We start from the raw sequence: 12,895 nt of genomic DNA on the forward strand, positions 1-12,895 counted from the left end.
TTCAACGATGCTGGCAGGCACAGGGGGGGCTCCTTGGGGCAGCCACCACCTGGGCTAGGCAGAGGGTCGCTCTTGCACTGGAGTTTGGTTCCTTCAGGTCCTGGGGGCTGCGGTGCAGTGTTACTTCCAGGCGTCTGGTCCCTTGTTACAGACAGTCGCGGTCAGGGGGAGCCTCTGGATTCTCTCTGCAGGCGTCACTGTGGGGGCTCAGGGGGGTAGTCTCTGGTTACTCACAGGCTCGCAGTCGCCAGGGAGTCCTCCCTGAGGTGTTGGTTTTCTGCAGGTCGAGCTGGGGGTGTCAGGTGCAGAGTGGGAAGTCTCATACTTCCGGCGGGAAACGTGAAGTCTTTAAAGTTGCTTCTTTGTTGCAAAGAAGTTGCAGGTTTTTGAACAGGGCCACTGTTCACAGGAGTTTCTTGGTCCTTGGGTGCAGGGCAGTCCTCTGAGGCTTCGCTGTTGCAGTTTTTTTCGAAGTTGGGAGACAGGCCGGTAGGGCTGGGGCCAAGGCAGTTGTCGTCTCCATCTTCTCTGCAGGGCTTCAGGTGAGCAGTCCTCCTTCTTGTTAAGGTTGCAGGAATCTAGTTTCCTAGGTTCTGGGGAGCCCCTAAATACTGAATTTAGGGGTGTGTTTAGGCCTGGGAGGGCAGTAGCCAATGGCTACTGTCCTGGAGGGCGGTTACACCCTCTTTGTGCCTCCTCCCTGTGGGGAGGGGGGCACATCCCTAATCCTATTGGGGGAACCCTCCACTCTCAAGATGGAGGATTTATAAAAGCAGGCGTCACCTCAGCTCAGGACAACTTAGGGGCTGTCCTGACTGGTGGGTGGCTCCTCCTTGTTTTTCTAATTATCTCCTCCAGCCTTGCCGCCAAAAGTGGGGGCCGTGGCCGGAGGGGCGGGCATCTCCACTAGCTGGGATGCCCTGTGGTGCTGTGACAAAAGGGGTGAGCCTTTGAGGCTCACCGCCAGGTGTTACAGTTCCTGCAGGGGGAGGTGAGAAGCACCTCCACCCAGTACAGGCTTTGTTCCTGGCCACACAGTGACAAAGGCACTCTTCCCATGTTGCCAGCAACATGTCTGGTGTGTGGCAGGCTGGCAGAAACTAGTCAGCCTACACTGGAAGTCGGGCTGTATTCAGGGGGCACCTCTAAGGTACCCTCTAGGTGTATGTTACAATAAATTGCATACTGGCATCAGTGTGCACTTATTGTGCTGAGAAGTTTGATACCAAACTTCCCAGTTTTCAGTGTAGCCATTATGGAACTGTGGAGTTCGTGTTTGACAGACTCCCAGACCATATACTCTTATGGCTACTCTGTACTTAAAATTTCTAAGGTTCTGCTTAGACACTGTAGGGGCATAGTGCTCATGCACATATGCCCTCACATGTGGTATAGTGCACCCTGCCTTTGGGCTGTAAGGCCTGCTAGAGGGGTGACTTACCTATGCCAAAGGCAGTGTGAGGTTGGCATGGCACTCTGAGGGGAGTGCCATGTCGACTTAGTCATTTTCTCCCCACCAGCACACACAAGCTGTGAGGCAGTGTGCATGTTCTGAGTGAGGGGTCCCCAGGGTGGCATAAGACATGCTGCAGCCCTTAGAGACCTTCCCTGGCATCAGGGCCCTTGGTACCAGAGGTACTAGTTACAAGGGACTTACCAGAGTGCCAGGGTTGTGCCAATTGTGGAGTTTAGGGAAAGAACACTGGTGCTGGGGCCTGGTTAGCAGGGTCCCAACACACTTTCAAATCATAACTTATCAGCAAAGGCAAAAAGTCAGGGGGTAACCATGGCAAGGAGGCATTTCCTTACAATAGACTTTACAGTATATTGTTGATTTTGCTGTATGTATGGTATGAGATTTTGGAAAACTTGTATCCTTTGTATATTTGGATAAGCTAGGACTTTTTGAGTATTTATGATAGCACCTAGATAAGGTTGTATTTGTGCTGGTTGAAGATGTGATTTTTGATAACTGAGAGAGAAAACATGAACACCATAGGTTTCAATCACATAACGAGTGTGTTGTTGGCATTGTTTAAAATTGCTTGATTTTATTAGCCAGTCGTCTAGATATGGAAAGACGTGGATGTGCTGTCTTAAGTAGGCTACTACTACTGCTAGACGTTTTGTGAACACTCTTGGTGCTTTTGTTATGCCGAATGGCAACACTTTGAACAGGTAATGTTTTCCTGCTATGACAAACCAGAGGTATTTTCTGTGAGCTGCATGGATGTGTATGTGGAAATACACACCTTTGAGGTCTAAAGCAGTCATGTAATCTTGTTGTTGTAGTAGTGGAATGACATCTTGCAGAGTTACCATGTGAAAATGTTCTGACAGAAGGTATAGATTGAGGGGCCTGCGGTCCAAGATGGGCCTGAGAGTGCCATCTTTTTTTGGGGAATGAGGAAGTATAGTGAGTATACTCCTGTTCCTTGTTGAAAATGTGGAACCAATTCTATTGCTTGTTTTAATAGTAGAGACTGTACCTCTACTGTGGTATCTTGGTGGAATGTTTGGTGGGGTGGAGATTAATTCTAGGCAATAGCCATTGCAGATAATGGATAATACCCAATTGACTGTGGCGATATTTTGCCAATGAGAGTGGAATTGCTGTAGTCTTCCCCCCACAGGAGAAGTGTAGAGTGGAAGCATGGGAAGTCACCGTTTAGGTTGCCAGTGAGTGGAATTGCTGTAGTCTTCCCCTCCAAAGGGGAAGTGTGGAGTGGAAGCGTGGGAAGTCACCGTTTAGGTTGTGTTGTGGTTTGCTTTGAGGTTTGAAATTTACCTCTGCTCCTGAAATATTGTCCTCTATAGGACCTCTAAACCCCCCTCTCTGGTATTGGGTTTGTTGTCCCTGTTTTGTTTGGGAGGTGGGAGCCTCAGAGGATTGTGGTTTAAACCCTCCTCTAAACTGTGGTCTGAGAAAGGAGCCTCTCTATGGTGTGATGTATAAAGCCCCCATTGCTTTTGGAATATAGGAGTCCTTCCTCAGTTTTTCAATAGTAGTGTCTACTTCTGGACCAAATAGATGTTTCTTGTCAAAAGGCATATTAAGTATTTCCAGTTGAATTTCTGGTTTAAAACCAGGACCGTAGCCATGCATGTCTTCTAATTGTGATGGCCGTATTGACACTCCTTGCAGCTGTATCACCAGCATCCATGGCAGATCTTATCTGGTTATTGCTGATAGCTTGTCCCTCTTCCACCATCTGTTGTGCTCTTTTTTGATGCTCTTCTGGGAGATGCTGTATAAGATCTTGCATTTCGTCCCAATGGGCCCTGTCAAATCTGGCTAGAAGTGCCTGAGAATTGGCAATTCTCCATTGGTTTGCTGCTTGTGTAGCAACTCTTTTCCCAGCTGCATCACATTTTCTACTTTCTGGAGGAGGTGCGTCTCCTGATGACTGGTTGTTTGCCCTTTTCCTCGCTGCACTGACAACTACTGAGTCTGGAGGGGCCTGATGAGTGATATAGTCTGGAACAGTAGGAGCAGGCTTATACTTTTTATCAATTCTAGGGGTGATGATCCTAGCTTTGACAGGCTCACTAAAAATTTGGTCCGCATGTTTAACCATTCCCAGTAACATTTGGAGACACTGGTATCTTGAATGAGTAGAAGACAGTGTGTTAAATAAAAAGTCTTCTTCCAGGGGTTCAGAATGCATAACCACTCAATGATAAGCTGCTGCCCTAGTTATTACTTGGGTGTAGGCAGTGGTGTCTTGTGGATGATAAAGTTTAGATGGGTAAAGGTCTGGATCATTGTCCGGGATGGGATCAGAGTCAGAGATCCCATGGGTCTACTGTATCTCCATGTGAGTATAATGAATGTGTTGGAGAAGGCAATGGTGGTGGACTATTATGAAGTGAAAAGAAAAAGCTGTGGAGAGTGAGGAGGAGAAGCATGGAGAGGTGCTGGTTTCTCCTTTTGTTTCTGCACTTTTGCTGGTGGTTGAACAGAGTGTAACTCCTCTTGGAAAGTCAGCTTTCTTTTGGTGTTTAAAGGAGGTGCAGAGATAATTCATCCTGTCTCCTTATGTATATGGATTTTCGATTGTCTCTCATCCATAACCTCTAGTATTGGTTCAATCAGTCTCTTCTTCAGAAGTCTTATGAGAGTCCATCATGGGCTTTGAGATTTGCTTTAATTTTCTCGAAAGTCCCTGTTCCTCTGTATATGAGGATTTGTTCGGCTCCCAAGTGTGTTTTTTTTTTTCGGTCCCGAAAAAGTAGTCGGATGTCTCGGCTCCGAAACCGATTGCGTAATTTTCGACTCAGAGGAATGGGGTCTTTTACCGGAGTCTGAAGTGGAGGTTTTAATTGATTTACTCGACTCCGAGGTGGACGGAGGAGTGGCCTTTTTCGGCGCCGACCGAGGTCGGTCGGTCGCCAACAGTCTTTTTTCGGGCCGAACCATGGCCTTTTGGCAGTGGTGTACCCAAGGTCTTTGAATGTTTTTTCTGCAGGGGTGTAGGGGCAGACGTACTCACATGCTGGCCAGCTTTGATGGGTCTTTTGTCTTCCTATTCCTGTTCAGAGTCTGTGTCTCGGATGGAGACTGCTGTCTGCGCCTGCTCTTCCTCCATGACGTCAAGATGTTTGGTGCTTTTCGACACCATTTCGAGTCTTTGGGCTCTGCGATCTCTCACGGTCTTCTTTGATTGAAATTATCGACAGGCCTCGCAATTTTCCTCCCGATGGTCTGGAGAAAGGCACAAATATACAGGTGTCAGTCTGTATAGGGGTACTTTGCGTGGCACCAAGGGCAGAATCGGAATGGAGTCCGATCCATCAGGCTTTCCACACGGTAGGCCTGAACAGGCCCGAGTTGGGCGCTCATGCGCCCGAAGGACGAAATGAAGGTTTCGACTGTGCTACCGGTTCGATGCTAGATGGGAAACACGATCTAAACAATACTGATGAATAAGTAGGTTTTTCAAAGTTTTCCGAATCGAAATCTTGGAGCGAGACGAAACACGTCTGAACCCGACCACGGAAAGAAAACAATCTAACAACGGAGTCGATGCCCATGCACACTGTAGACGAGAGGAGGAGTCACTCGATCCTGTGACTCCGAAAAGACTTCTTCGAAGAAAAACAAACTTGTAACACTTCAAGCCCAACACCAGATGTTGGAAGAGCTATGCATTACATGTGTTTCTGCAGCAACACATGCCATTGAACATATTTATATATTGGATATATGCTCTGGGGTCCCCGCGCATGGGAGGGAATATTCAGTGCTTATGACTTTGATGAGGATTCCCCTGGAAGAGAACTAAGATTACAGGTAAATAACCTATTCTTCTTTCAGGTGCAATTGCAGCACTACAGGAAAGATGCAGATGGTGACTGATCAGTTTCTGAGTGCCTTAGCCCTGACACTTTGCCATTATTTACGCTTCCCTATTAGCATTTGTACCATCCCACAAATGTAATAAAGAGCTGCATACAAATGAAAATGAGAAGGCAAACACTGCTCATCTGTGCTGCAAGTCCTCCTCTCAAGGTCACCTAATGGAGACAGAGAGCTCCCTGTCATTCAGTTGCACGACTACTATATTCTCATTTTAGACCATAATCTGTGTTTTTTTTTTAAAACAGTGATTTCCAGATGCTTCAAGCTGACTTGGATGTCTCTGTAGCTGTACTCTAAAGATGTATCTTTTGAAATAGAGGATAATAAAATTTATTTTCATAAACAACAGAGTAACAGATACTTCATTGGTATACAAAATATCCAAAGTGGCAGCCGCAGTAGGGCTTACATAATACCACCCTGCATTAATGCTTCCCTAGCACACCTCTAAAGGACTAACACCAGAGCTGCATGCTGCAGATAATCGTGCAAATTTGTTTGGCGCCTCAGGATTATTGCATAGAGCTAAATAGAACAGGATACGTTTGAGTAAAATAAGAGTCTTGCCTTTAATAAAATGTCTCCAGCATGCTGAAAGGCTGCAATTACCTTAAAATAAAAAAAAACTTTGACTCCCTCTGTCTAGAAAGGGTCATCATCTTGCCATTGTTTAAAGTGCTCCCAGCCACCAACAGTACACATTCAATCACACTTCAAGAAAATAAACATGCAGTAATAATACCTTTATCTCTCAGGCCTTTAAGGAACTGCAACAAATATGCACACAGGCATGTGAGGTGAGAGACAGTTCTCAGGACCTGTGCAGCCACACTTAACTGTTGCAAATAAAACAAGATAAATGACAAAGTGACGGGCACAGGGAAAATGTCACTGTTTTTTTCTTTTAATACATATGGCAATACAAAGCCAGTCCATGTCTCAGATTTTAATGCCATGGAGAAAGCTAAGCCTGTAGAGCTTGTTCTTCTCCATTTGTGGAGAGAGAAAAAACGACCCAAGATAGCACTAACAACATCGCCACCCTCCACATTGGTAAATAGACAAATTAAATTTGAAGAAAACTTCTCAACGAAGCGCAGAAGCGCTGTATGCACGAGTCCCCTCCACAAGGGTAGTGAATTTGATCCCTGAGCACCAAGGCTCGGTTTACAGCCCTTAATACATAAGAATGAAGCTGGAACGCATCAGACATTCGGCGAATGATTTCCATGCAGAAAGAGTACTTCTGGTGCACAAGCCTGAAGTGTGGCGGGTAGGATATTCGGTATCATCCAGGAATTATGTGAATGGGAGAAAATCCAAGCAGAACACAAGAATTGCCCCCAAACCAGTTTGACTCCCTAACTGAAGTCTACAAATACATTCTTCTTTGAGAAGACAATATTAGCGCCTCAAACCCCCGGCCCCCCAAACAATCTGTCTGGCAAACAGAAATGTATACAGAGGCAATGCTTGTGGGGTGGGGGGTTATCTGGGGTTTCATTGGGGCTGAAAGTCAAAGCACAGAAGCTAACTGAAACTAACATTAGGTTTCCTACTTAACCAGACACCTAGATACAAAAAAAAAAACAGTCTTGCTATGCAGCTGAGAGGCAGGCTTGGCGGATGCTTTGGGCCCAGGTGTTGAGAAGTGCTGTGACTGAGTGCTTGTCTGGAAGTTGTAACAGTTTTGAAGTCATATACCGGTACACCGACTGTAGGAATGGATTGGCCTCTGAAAAGAAAGAATACAACATTAGTAAAAAAACACAGGCACTCCTTTATTGGACTGCAGCCCTAACTCAGAACAGTGCTGTCTCATGTCTCACTAGAAATAACCCAAACATCTCTTCCCCCTAGAGCTGACCAGCGCTTCTAACCTATGTCAACACACTACACTGGCAAGCTTGCCTAACGAAGTAGGACTCGGGTTGATACTGATACTTAAATACAGTACTCTTCTCCTTCACATCCTCCTCTATATGCAACAGCCTCTACTCATTTTTGTTTAACGGGTTTTATGACGCAGTATAAAATAACAACTTGCATTACTCTTGTGATATCAGGAGCTTGGGGCAGAGGTAAAGGAAAGGGGCAAAAGTACATGTGTGTGCAAGAACAACAGGCGAAACAGAGTGAGGAAGGAGTAGTGAGAAAGACTCTTGGGTAAAGAGATGGGACATCTTAAGAGCACAACTGCATCACTGTAGATGTTTTTATTGCAGTTCTATAAAGCGCATAGATTTAAGTGATTTGCCAAGAATCACAGGATGTTAAGCAAAGGCCCAGACTCAAACCTGGTTCCCTAGTTCCTAAGTTGAAAGGTCAGGCTGTTTGGCTACATCTCCTTCTCAAGTTTCCCATAAAACCTTTAGGGGCCTGTTTTGGCTGGGTTTTGCCATGTATTTTCATGATGACTATAAATGGATAATCAATTCTCTTAAGAGAAATGGATAGCAATGCTATTGGACAGTTGAGGACCATGGCCTTTTTTCCAAGCACCACTGGAGTTGCACTCTCTTTTACTTAGACTGCTGTCCTGAAACGATGAGACAGATTTTGTATCAGCCTGTACAGAGTCCTCTCCATAGAGACTTTTGCACTCGCAGTCACTCACCCTCAAGACTCGGGAACCTCTTGCTCCAGGTTCTTAAGCACCTCATACATAGTACAGAGCTAATAAATTGGATGCCTGCTTCCTTAGTAAGTTACAAAAAGCATGTTAGAAGAATAACTGGATTTGTGTCTGTCCAAAAGAAACATGGGACTCCTGTGGTATATAAGAAATGCAGCTTCCTCTCCCACTTGGGAAATAGATTTGTGAATATCCACAATATCGTGAGTGATAAGAAAGTTTGTCAAAGTTATGAGAACACAGGTAGGGAATGAAGGAGAGCTTGCTTTGAGGAAAATCTCACGTACTTCAGTATGGAACTTTAGTACAAGCATCTCATGAAGTCTGTGTATTAGCTAAGGAGCACACTTCTGAGACTCCTTGTGTGGCCCGGTGTTTAGTCCAACAGATCATCCAGCTGAGTGTACGTAAAACATTTTTAACTTCATTTGAGGATGCTGTTGTATACTCTGCTTCTCTGCAAACACCCCTTTTGAGTTTTATGGCACAACAAATTTAAAAATGATAAACCACTTCAATAGTTGATTGTTCATGGTAGGAGAGAGGAACCTAGTGTGTGCTTCCAAGGTAGAGGTGGTTGGAGCCCCTGCCCTGAAGGCACAGGCAGTGTCAGTGAGGTTCAGAAGGCCTTATTAAGGGATGTCCACATGTCCCATGTTACGTCTAATAGCATATCCAGACCAGTTTTATTCTTTGACTTTGGTTTCTCATACTGGAGCATTTAAAAGGTGGGAGTACAGCTGCAAATACTGCAGTACACTACATTAACTACTCACACTTGATGTGGGACAGGGTATACTGCATCCTACTGATGTGGGACAGAAATTCTGTAACATTGTTAACAATGGTAAGATTCATTTAGGATCTGATTTTAAATTTACTTAATATTATTTTCTTTTTAACAAATAGGTCAACACGCCTTGCAATAAGAGTAATTCTCATACAAATGAAGATAAAAATCAATTTGCTATTTACCTCGTCACCAAGAAAAAATTTAAATGTGCAAATGAAATCATTAATGCAAAATCAATTTTAGCATGACGGGATAAAGGATAAATTACGGACTTGTAGCCTGAGGTTTCAGTAACGAGAATCTCATTACATCAAACACTGACTACTACTTTCACTTGTGTGCTGATTAGGGAACACTCTCACAAAGAAACACCTCTCTTAAAAACCAATGTCATATTCTTGTCTGCATGCAACTAGAAATGAATGCTTTTATAGCGGATCATTAAACTATATTTAAAAAGATGGATGCCTGTCTTTTATAACTAATTTTAAAAAGTAAAAAAAAAATGAGAAGAAATAGAAGAGAATGATCAAGATAAGCAGTAACATCAAAGAACACTAAAATTAAACACTGATGTTCAATGAAGGTAGGTACTCCACTGCCAATACTGTGCATTTTGATGTAGTTGTAGGATTCTGACCGTTAAATAGTTTTGATGCTATTGATTACATTAAAGTGAAGTTAATGCCGTAAAGTATGGTTGTGGAAGAAAACTTAAGGGCATCATAAATTATAAGATAAAATAAGCACTGACAAAGTCAACAGGTCTCACCTTTTGGCTTGACCAATGATTTGGCATAGTCAAAAAGAAAAAGAAAATTATGTTACCGATGCTGTACAGCACTGGTGAAAAATATCTCCAAAGCTGTATGACAAATGTGTCATTACACTATGGCAGCCAGAGCACGAGTACGCATGCTCAACATACACGACTTAAAATAAAATAAAATAAAGGGAAGCAGAGAGGTGGGGTCAAGAGGACGTGAATGCTGATCACGGTAAGCAGGGAAAGGCAGAAAAGAAATAAGCATTTGCAATGCAACGGGTCTCGTGTTTGCTCATGTTAGAGCGGATAGCGTTTTAAACTCCTAACCTGACTTTTCACCTATTGGCAAAAGTGCATTTATGTACCTAACCCGAAAAAGTGCAATTAACTGTGTAAAGTGCTCGACTTGTGCCAAGCGAAATCGCGCTAGTAAAATAGAGAAAAAGTAGTCCACGAGCCAGACAGAAAACAGCGAGCCTCGCATGTTTTCTGTACTTGGTCGATGCGCTCGAGGAGGGCTAGCCACAGGAAAAGGCATGACGTATGCATGCCTTTGACTAATGAAAGCAAGCAGATTTTAATAGGCAAGCCCACGAACCAATGAAAAACACTGACGTGACGTCAACAGGGCTCCGAGCCCTTTTCTAAATCTAAAGCGTCTCGCTGCGATACGCATGCGCGAGCGCATGCAACGCAGGCTCGAACCTAAAAAAAGGAGGCTGTGGTGTAAAGGACAAGAAAACATGCACCCCCATGGAATGCTAAAAGATGATGAAAAAAGTAATGCCCTAATGTTAGCTGTGTAAGGATACACGTAATCCAATCAAATGGATTATAAAGGAGCTATGATCTAGGGGAGGGATGGATACAAAAAGAGGAAGGTAAGTCACAGAAATAACTAGGGGTAGAAAAAAATAGCAACTCTGCATCCACCTACTGTATGTTGTAGGACTGATCCCCTTACCCAGGCCAGCAATGCAAAATCTCTTCCTTTAAATAAATGATTGTCTGGTGGGTGCACATTCTGTTCCCCTTAAAATCTTAAATGAAGTTTTTTATCAGAATGGGATAGCCCACTGCATGAATTTAGACTCCAGGCTCAAGGATTGTATTTTGGTGTGTAGAATCCAGTTTTGGAGGCATGAACACCCGTTTCATGAAGCAGTTTTCTAGCTCTGTGGGTCCTCTTTGCATGGATATTTAAAGACAATCTGCCATCCTGGTCCTGGACAGATTCACTTTGATGAGGAGTTTCAATATCAACTGTACTACGATAGGGCAGGGTCATCCATTTAATGGGGCTCTCCTCTTGAAACCAACTTAGTTCATCTTTCATAGTAAATGTCAACATTTTGCTTTCTCTCTTTTTGCAAGCATGTACAGTTCAAACTATTCAAAAACGCTATGTAGCATTTTTGCATTTAAAACAGATTTTTAGTTTTCTTGGGCATCAAACATTTGTTTCCACCTTCTTAGCATCTAGAAAAGGTATGGCTGGTACCAAGTATTTCCGTGCTATCTGCCAATGCCAGATGGACTAAATTTGGAATAACAGTTCCTTCTAACACAATGTTTTGGTGTCCATCCAGGCAAGGACATTGGCTGTTAAGGAACTGGATATTAAGTAGGAGTAAACAGACTTGTTTGACAAGGAATAGTATAAAAAAAAAAAACATTTAAGGAGGGTTAAAAATACTTTGAGGTCAGGTGGATCATTTGTCTCCTCAGAAGGCTGGTGTGAAATGGTTACTTTCCAAAGTACTTTCTGCTGACTATTGACTTGTCAATGTGGACTCTCTATCCCTTTTGGGAAGCAACTTAACTTTTACTATTGTCAACTGCAAGGAAACTTCAGGGGGCAAGATAAAGCTTGAAAAGTAACCCTGAAATTGTGTTCTTTGGCCGACAGACTGGAAGAGAATATGGGACTGAGGTACTTTCAGCATGACTTTACGGTTTCCTCAGCTGCAAACTCTCCACAGATACAAGACACTACAGTAGTGGTTGCCTATTTGCACAAATGTTTAGAACAGTGAAAACTGAAAATGTTACTATGCCTAAGGGAGAGCATATCTGGTGCTTGGTTGGAGAAATTTTTTATTGACTAAAAGCATTTTTTTAAATATATATAAAAAAACAAAAACAAAAAACAAAAGAAAATCTCTCCCTGGGTGGAGAATTCTCTCTTAGCATTTTCAACATTGATCCCTAGTACTGGATTACTGCACGAGTATCCGGCAGTTACTTGCAAGGCCTGATGAGCAGTCTGGAATGAGAATGCCTTTGTTAGCCAATAATCCAAGTATGGATGGATGAAAATATTCTTCATAAAACGCACAACCACAATTGAGAAAGTATGGAACTGATCTTATGATAAAAGGAAGGGCTTTGCGATGAGAGTGGTGCTCTCGCAAAACGTTGGAGTATGCAGTATTTCCTTGTCACTGGAGTGTGAATGTCCTGAAAGCTTATTGTGCGCTCCTAGTATCCTTAATGGAGAAAAGGAAAGATGTGTTTAAGGCCAGCGTTCTTAGTGTTTCTTTTTTGCCTTTTACTCTTGCTTTGGGCCATACTTTGCACCCAAAAAAACAAATCCCCTTGCCTTTCAGAAAAGAAATTGTTAGTTCTGCCGCTTGCTTCAGAAACAAAATTTGGAATCTTTGCTAAAGAGTGGGCATTTTCTTTGAATCCGCATGAGAAGCATGCCTTAACTGCAAAGAATGGGCACTTTTGCACGATATACACAGTCTGTCTGTAGTGTTTTCTGGTCAATCTGACAACCTATGAGCTGCATTCAATGGTAGAATGACTATTTTGCTGTTGCAGTTTTCTTCCAGCACCTGAGGGGTCATTGTTTTTGCCGGAGATAGACTGAAAACAAGGTCATTACATCATCCACCCTGGTTGTGCGATGTAATGCCCTTCCTCTGGGTGCCACTACCCCGACAGAGAAAGCTTTATGTCAATGGAGCCTCGGTTGATAGAAAGATCACAGTCCCACCTGTCTCTAAAAGAGGCAGGTGGACAGAGTCTGGTACCCCTTTGAGGCTTCTTCTTGGGACTAGGCATAGCACACTCTTATACAGAGAACAATCCCATCTGGATAATGGTTATTTCTGGACTGCCCTTTCCTTCTACGGACTGGCAAACCCCAAAAATGCAGGCCATCCACCCAGGGCTCCTTAGTATGATCAATGTAGAATTAGAGGGTTTCCAGTTGCTCCAACCGATGACGTCCTTTCTCATGTTTAGAAGTATGTGGCACAGAATAGAAAGTGGGAATATGATAGACTACCCTACATGTAAAGTTAGTAAAACCTTCAGCAGAAGGGATACCCG

General features: G+C 43.6%; 1 protein-coding gene across 4 annotated transcripts in view; it reads right to left on the reverse strand.

Annotated features, from left to right (window-relative positions):
• Positions 1–5,912: 5,912 nt before the first annotated feature.
• Positions 5,913–12,895, reverse strand: part of MED15 (mediator complex subunit 15) — a 411,818-nt gene continuing 404,835 nt past the window's right edge. For 3 of the 4 annotated variants that reach the window (XM_069215143.1, XM_069215146.1, XM_069215145.1), the window contains one exon: positions 6,246–7,097. In XM_069215143.1, the coding sequence (XP_069071244.1) occupies positions 6,961–7,097 (137 nt within the window). In that variant the 3' untranslated portion in view covers positions 6,246–6,960. Of the gene's footprint in view, positions 7,098–12,895 lie in introns of all 4 variants that reach the window. The other variant, XM_069215144.1, reaches the window with a different exon arrangement.

This window comes from Pleurodeles waltl, chromosome 11 (genome assembly GCF_031143425.1).
Source record: "Pleurodeles waltl isolate 20211129_DDA chromosome 11, aPleWal1.hap1.20221129, whole genome shotgun sequence".
NCBI classification, from domain to species: Eukaryota; Metazoa; Chordata; class Amphibia; order Caudata; family Salamandridae; genus Pleurodeles; species Pleurodeles waltl.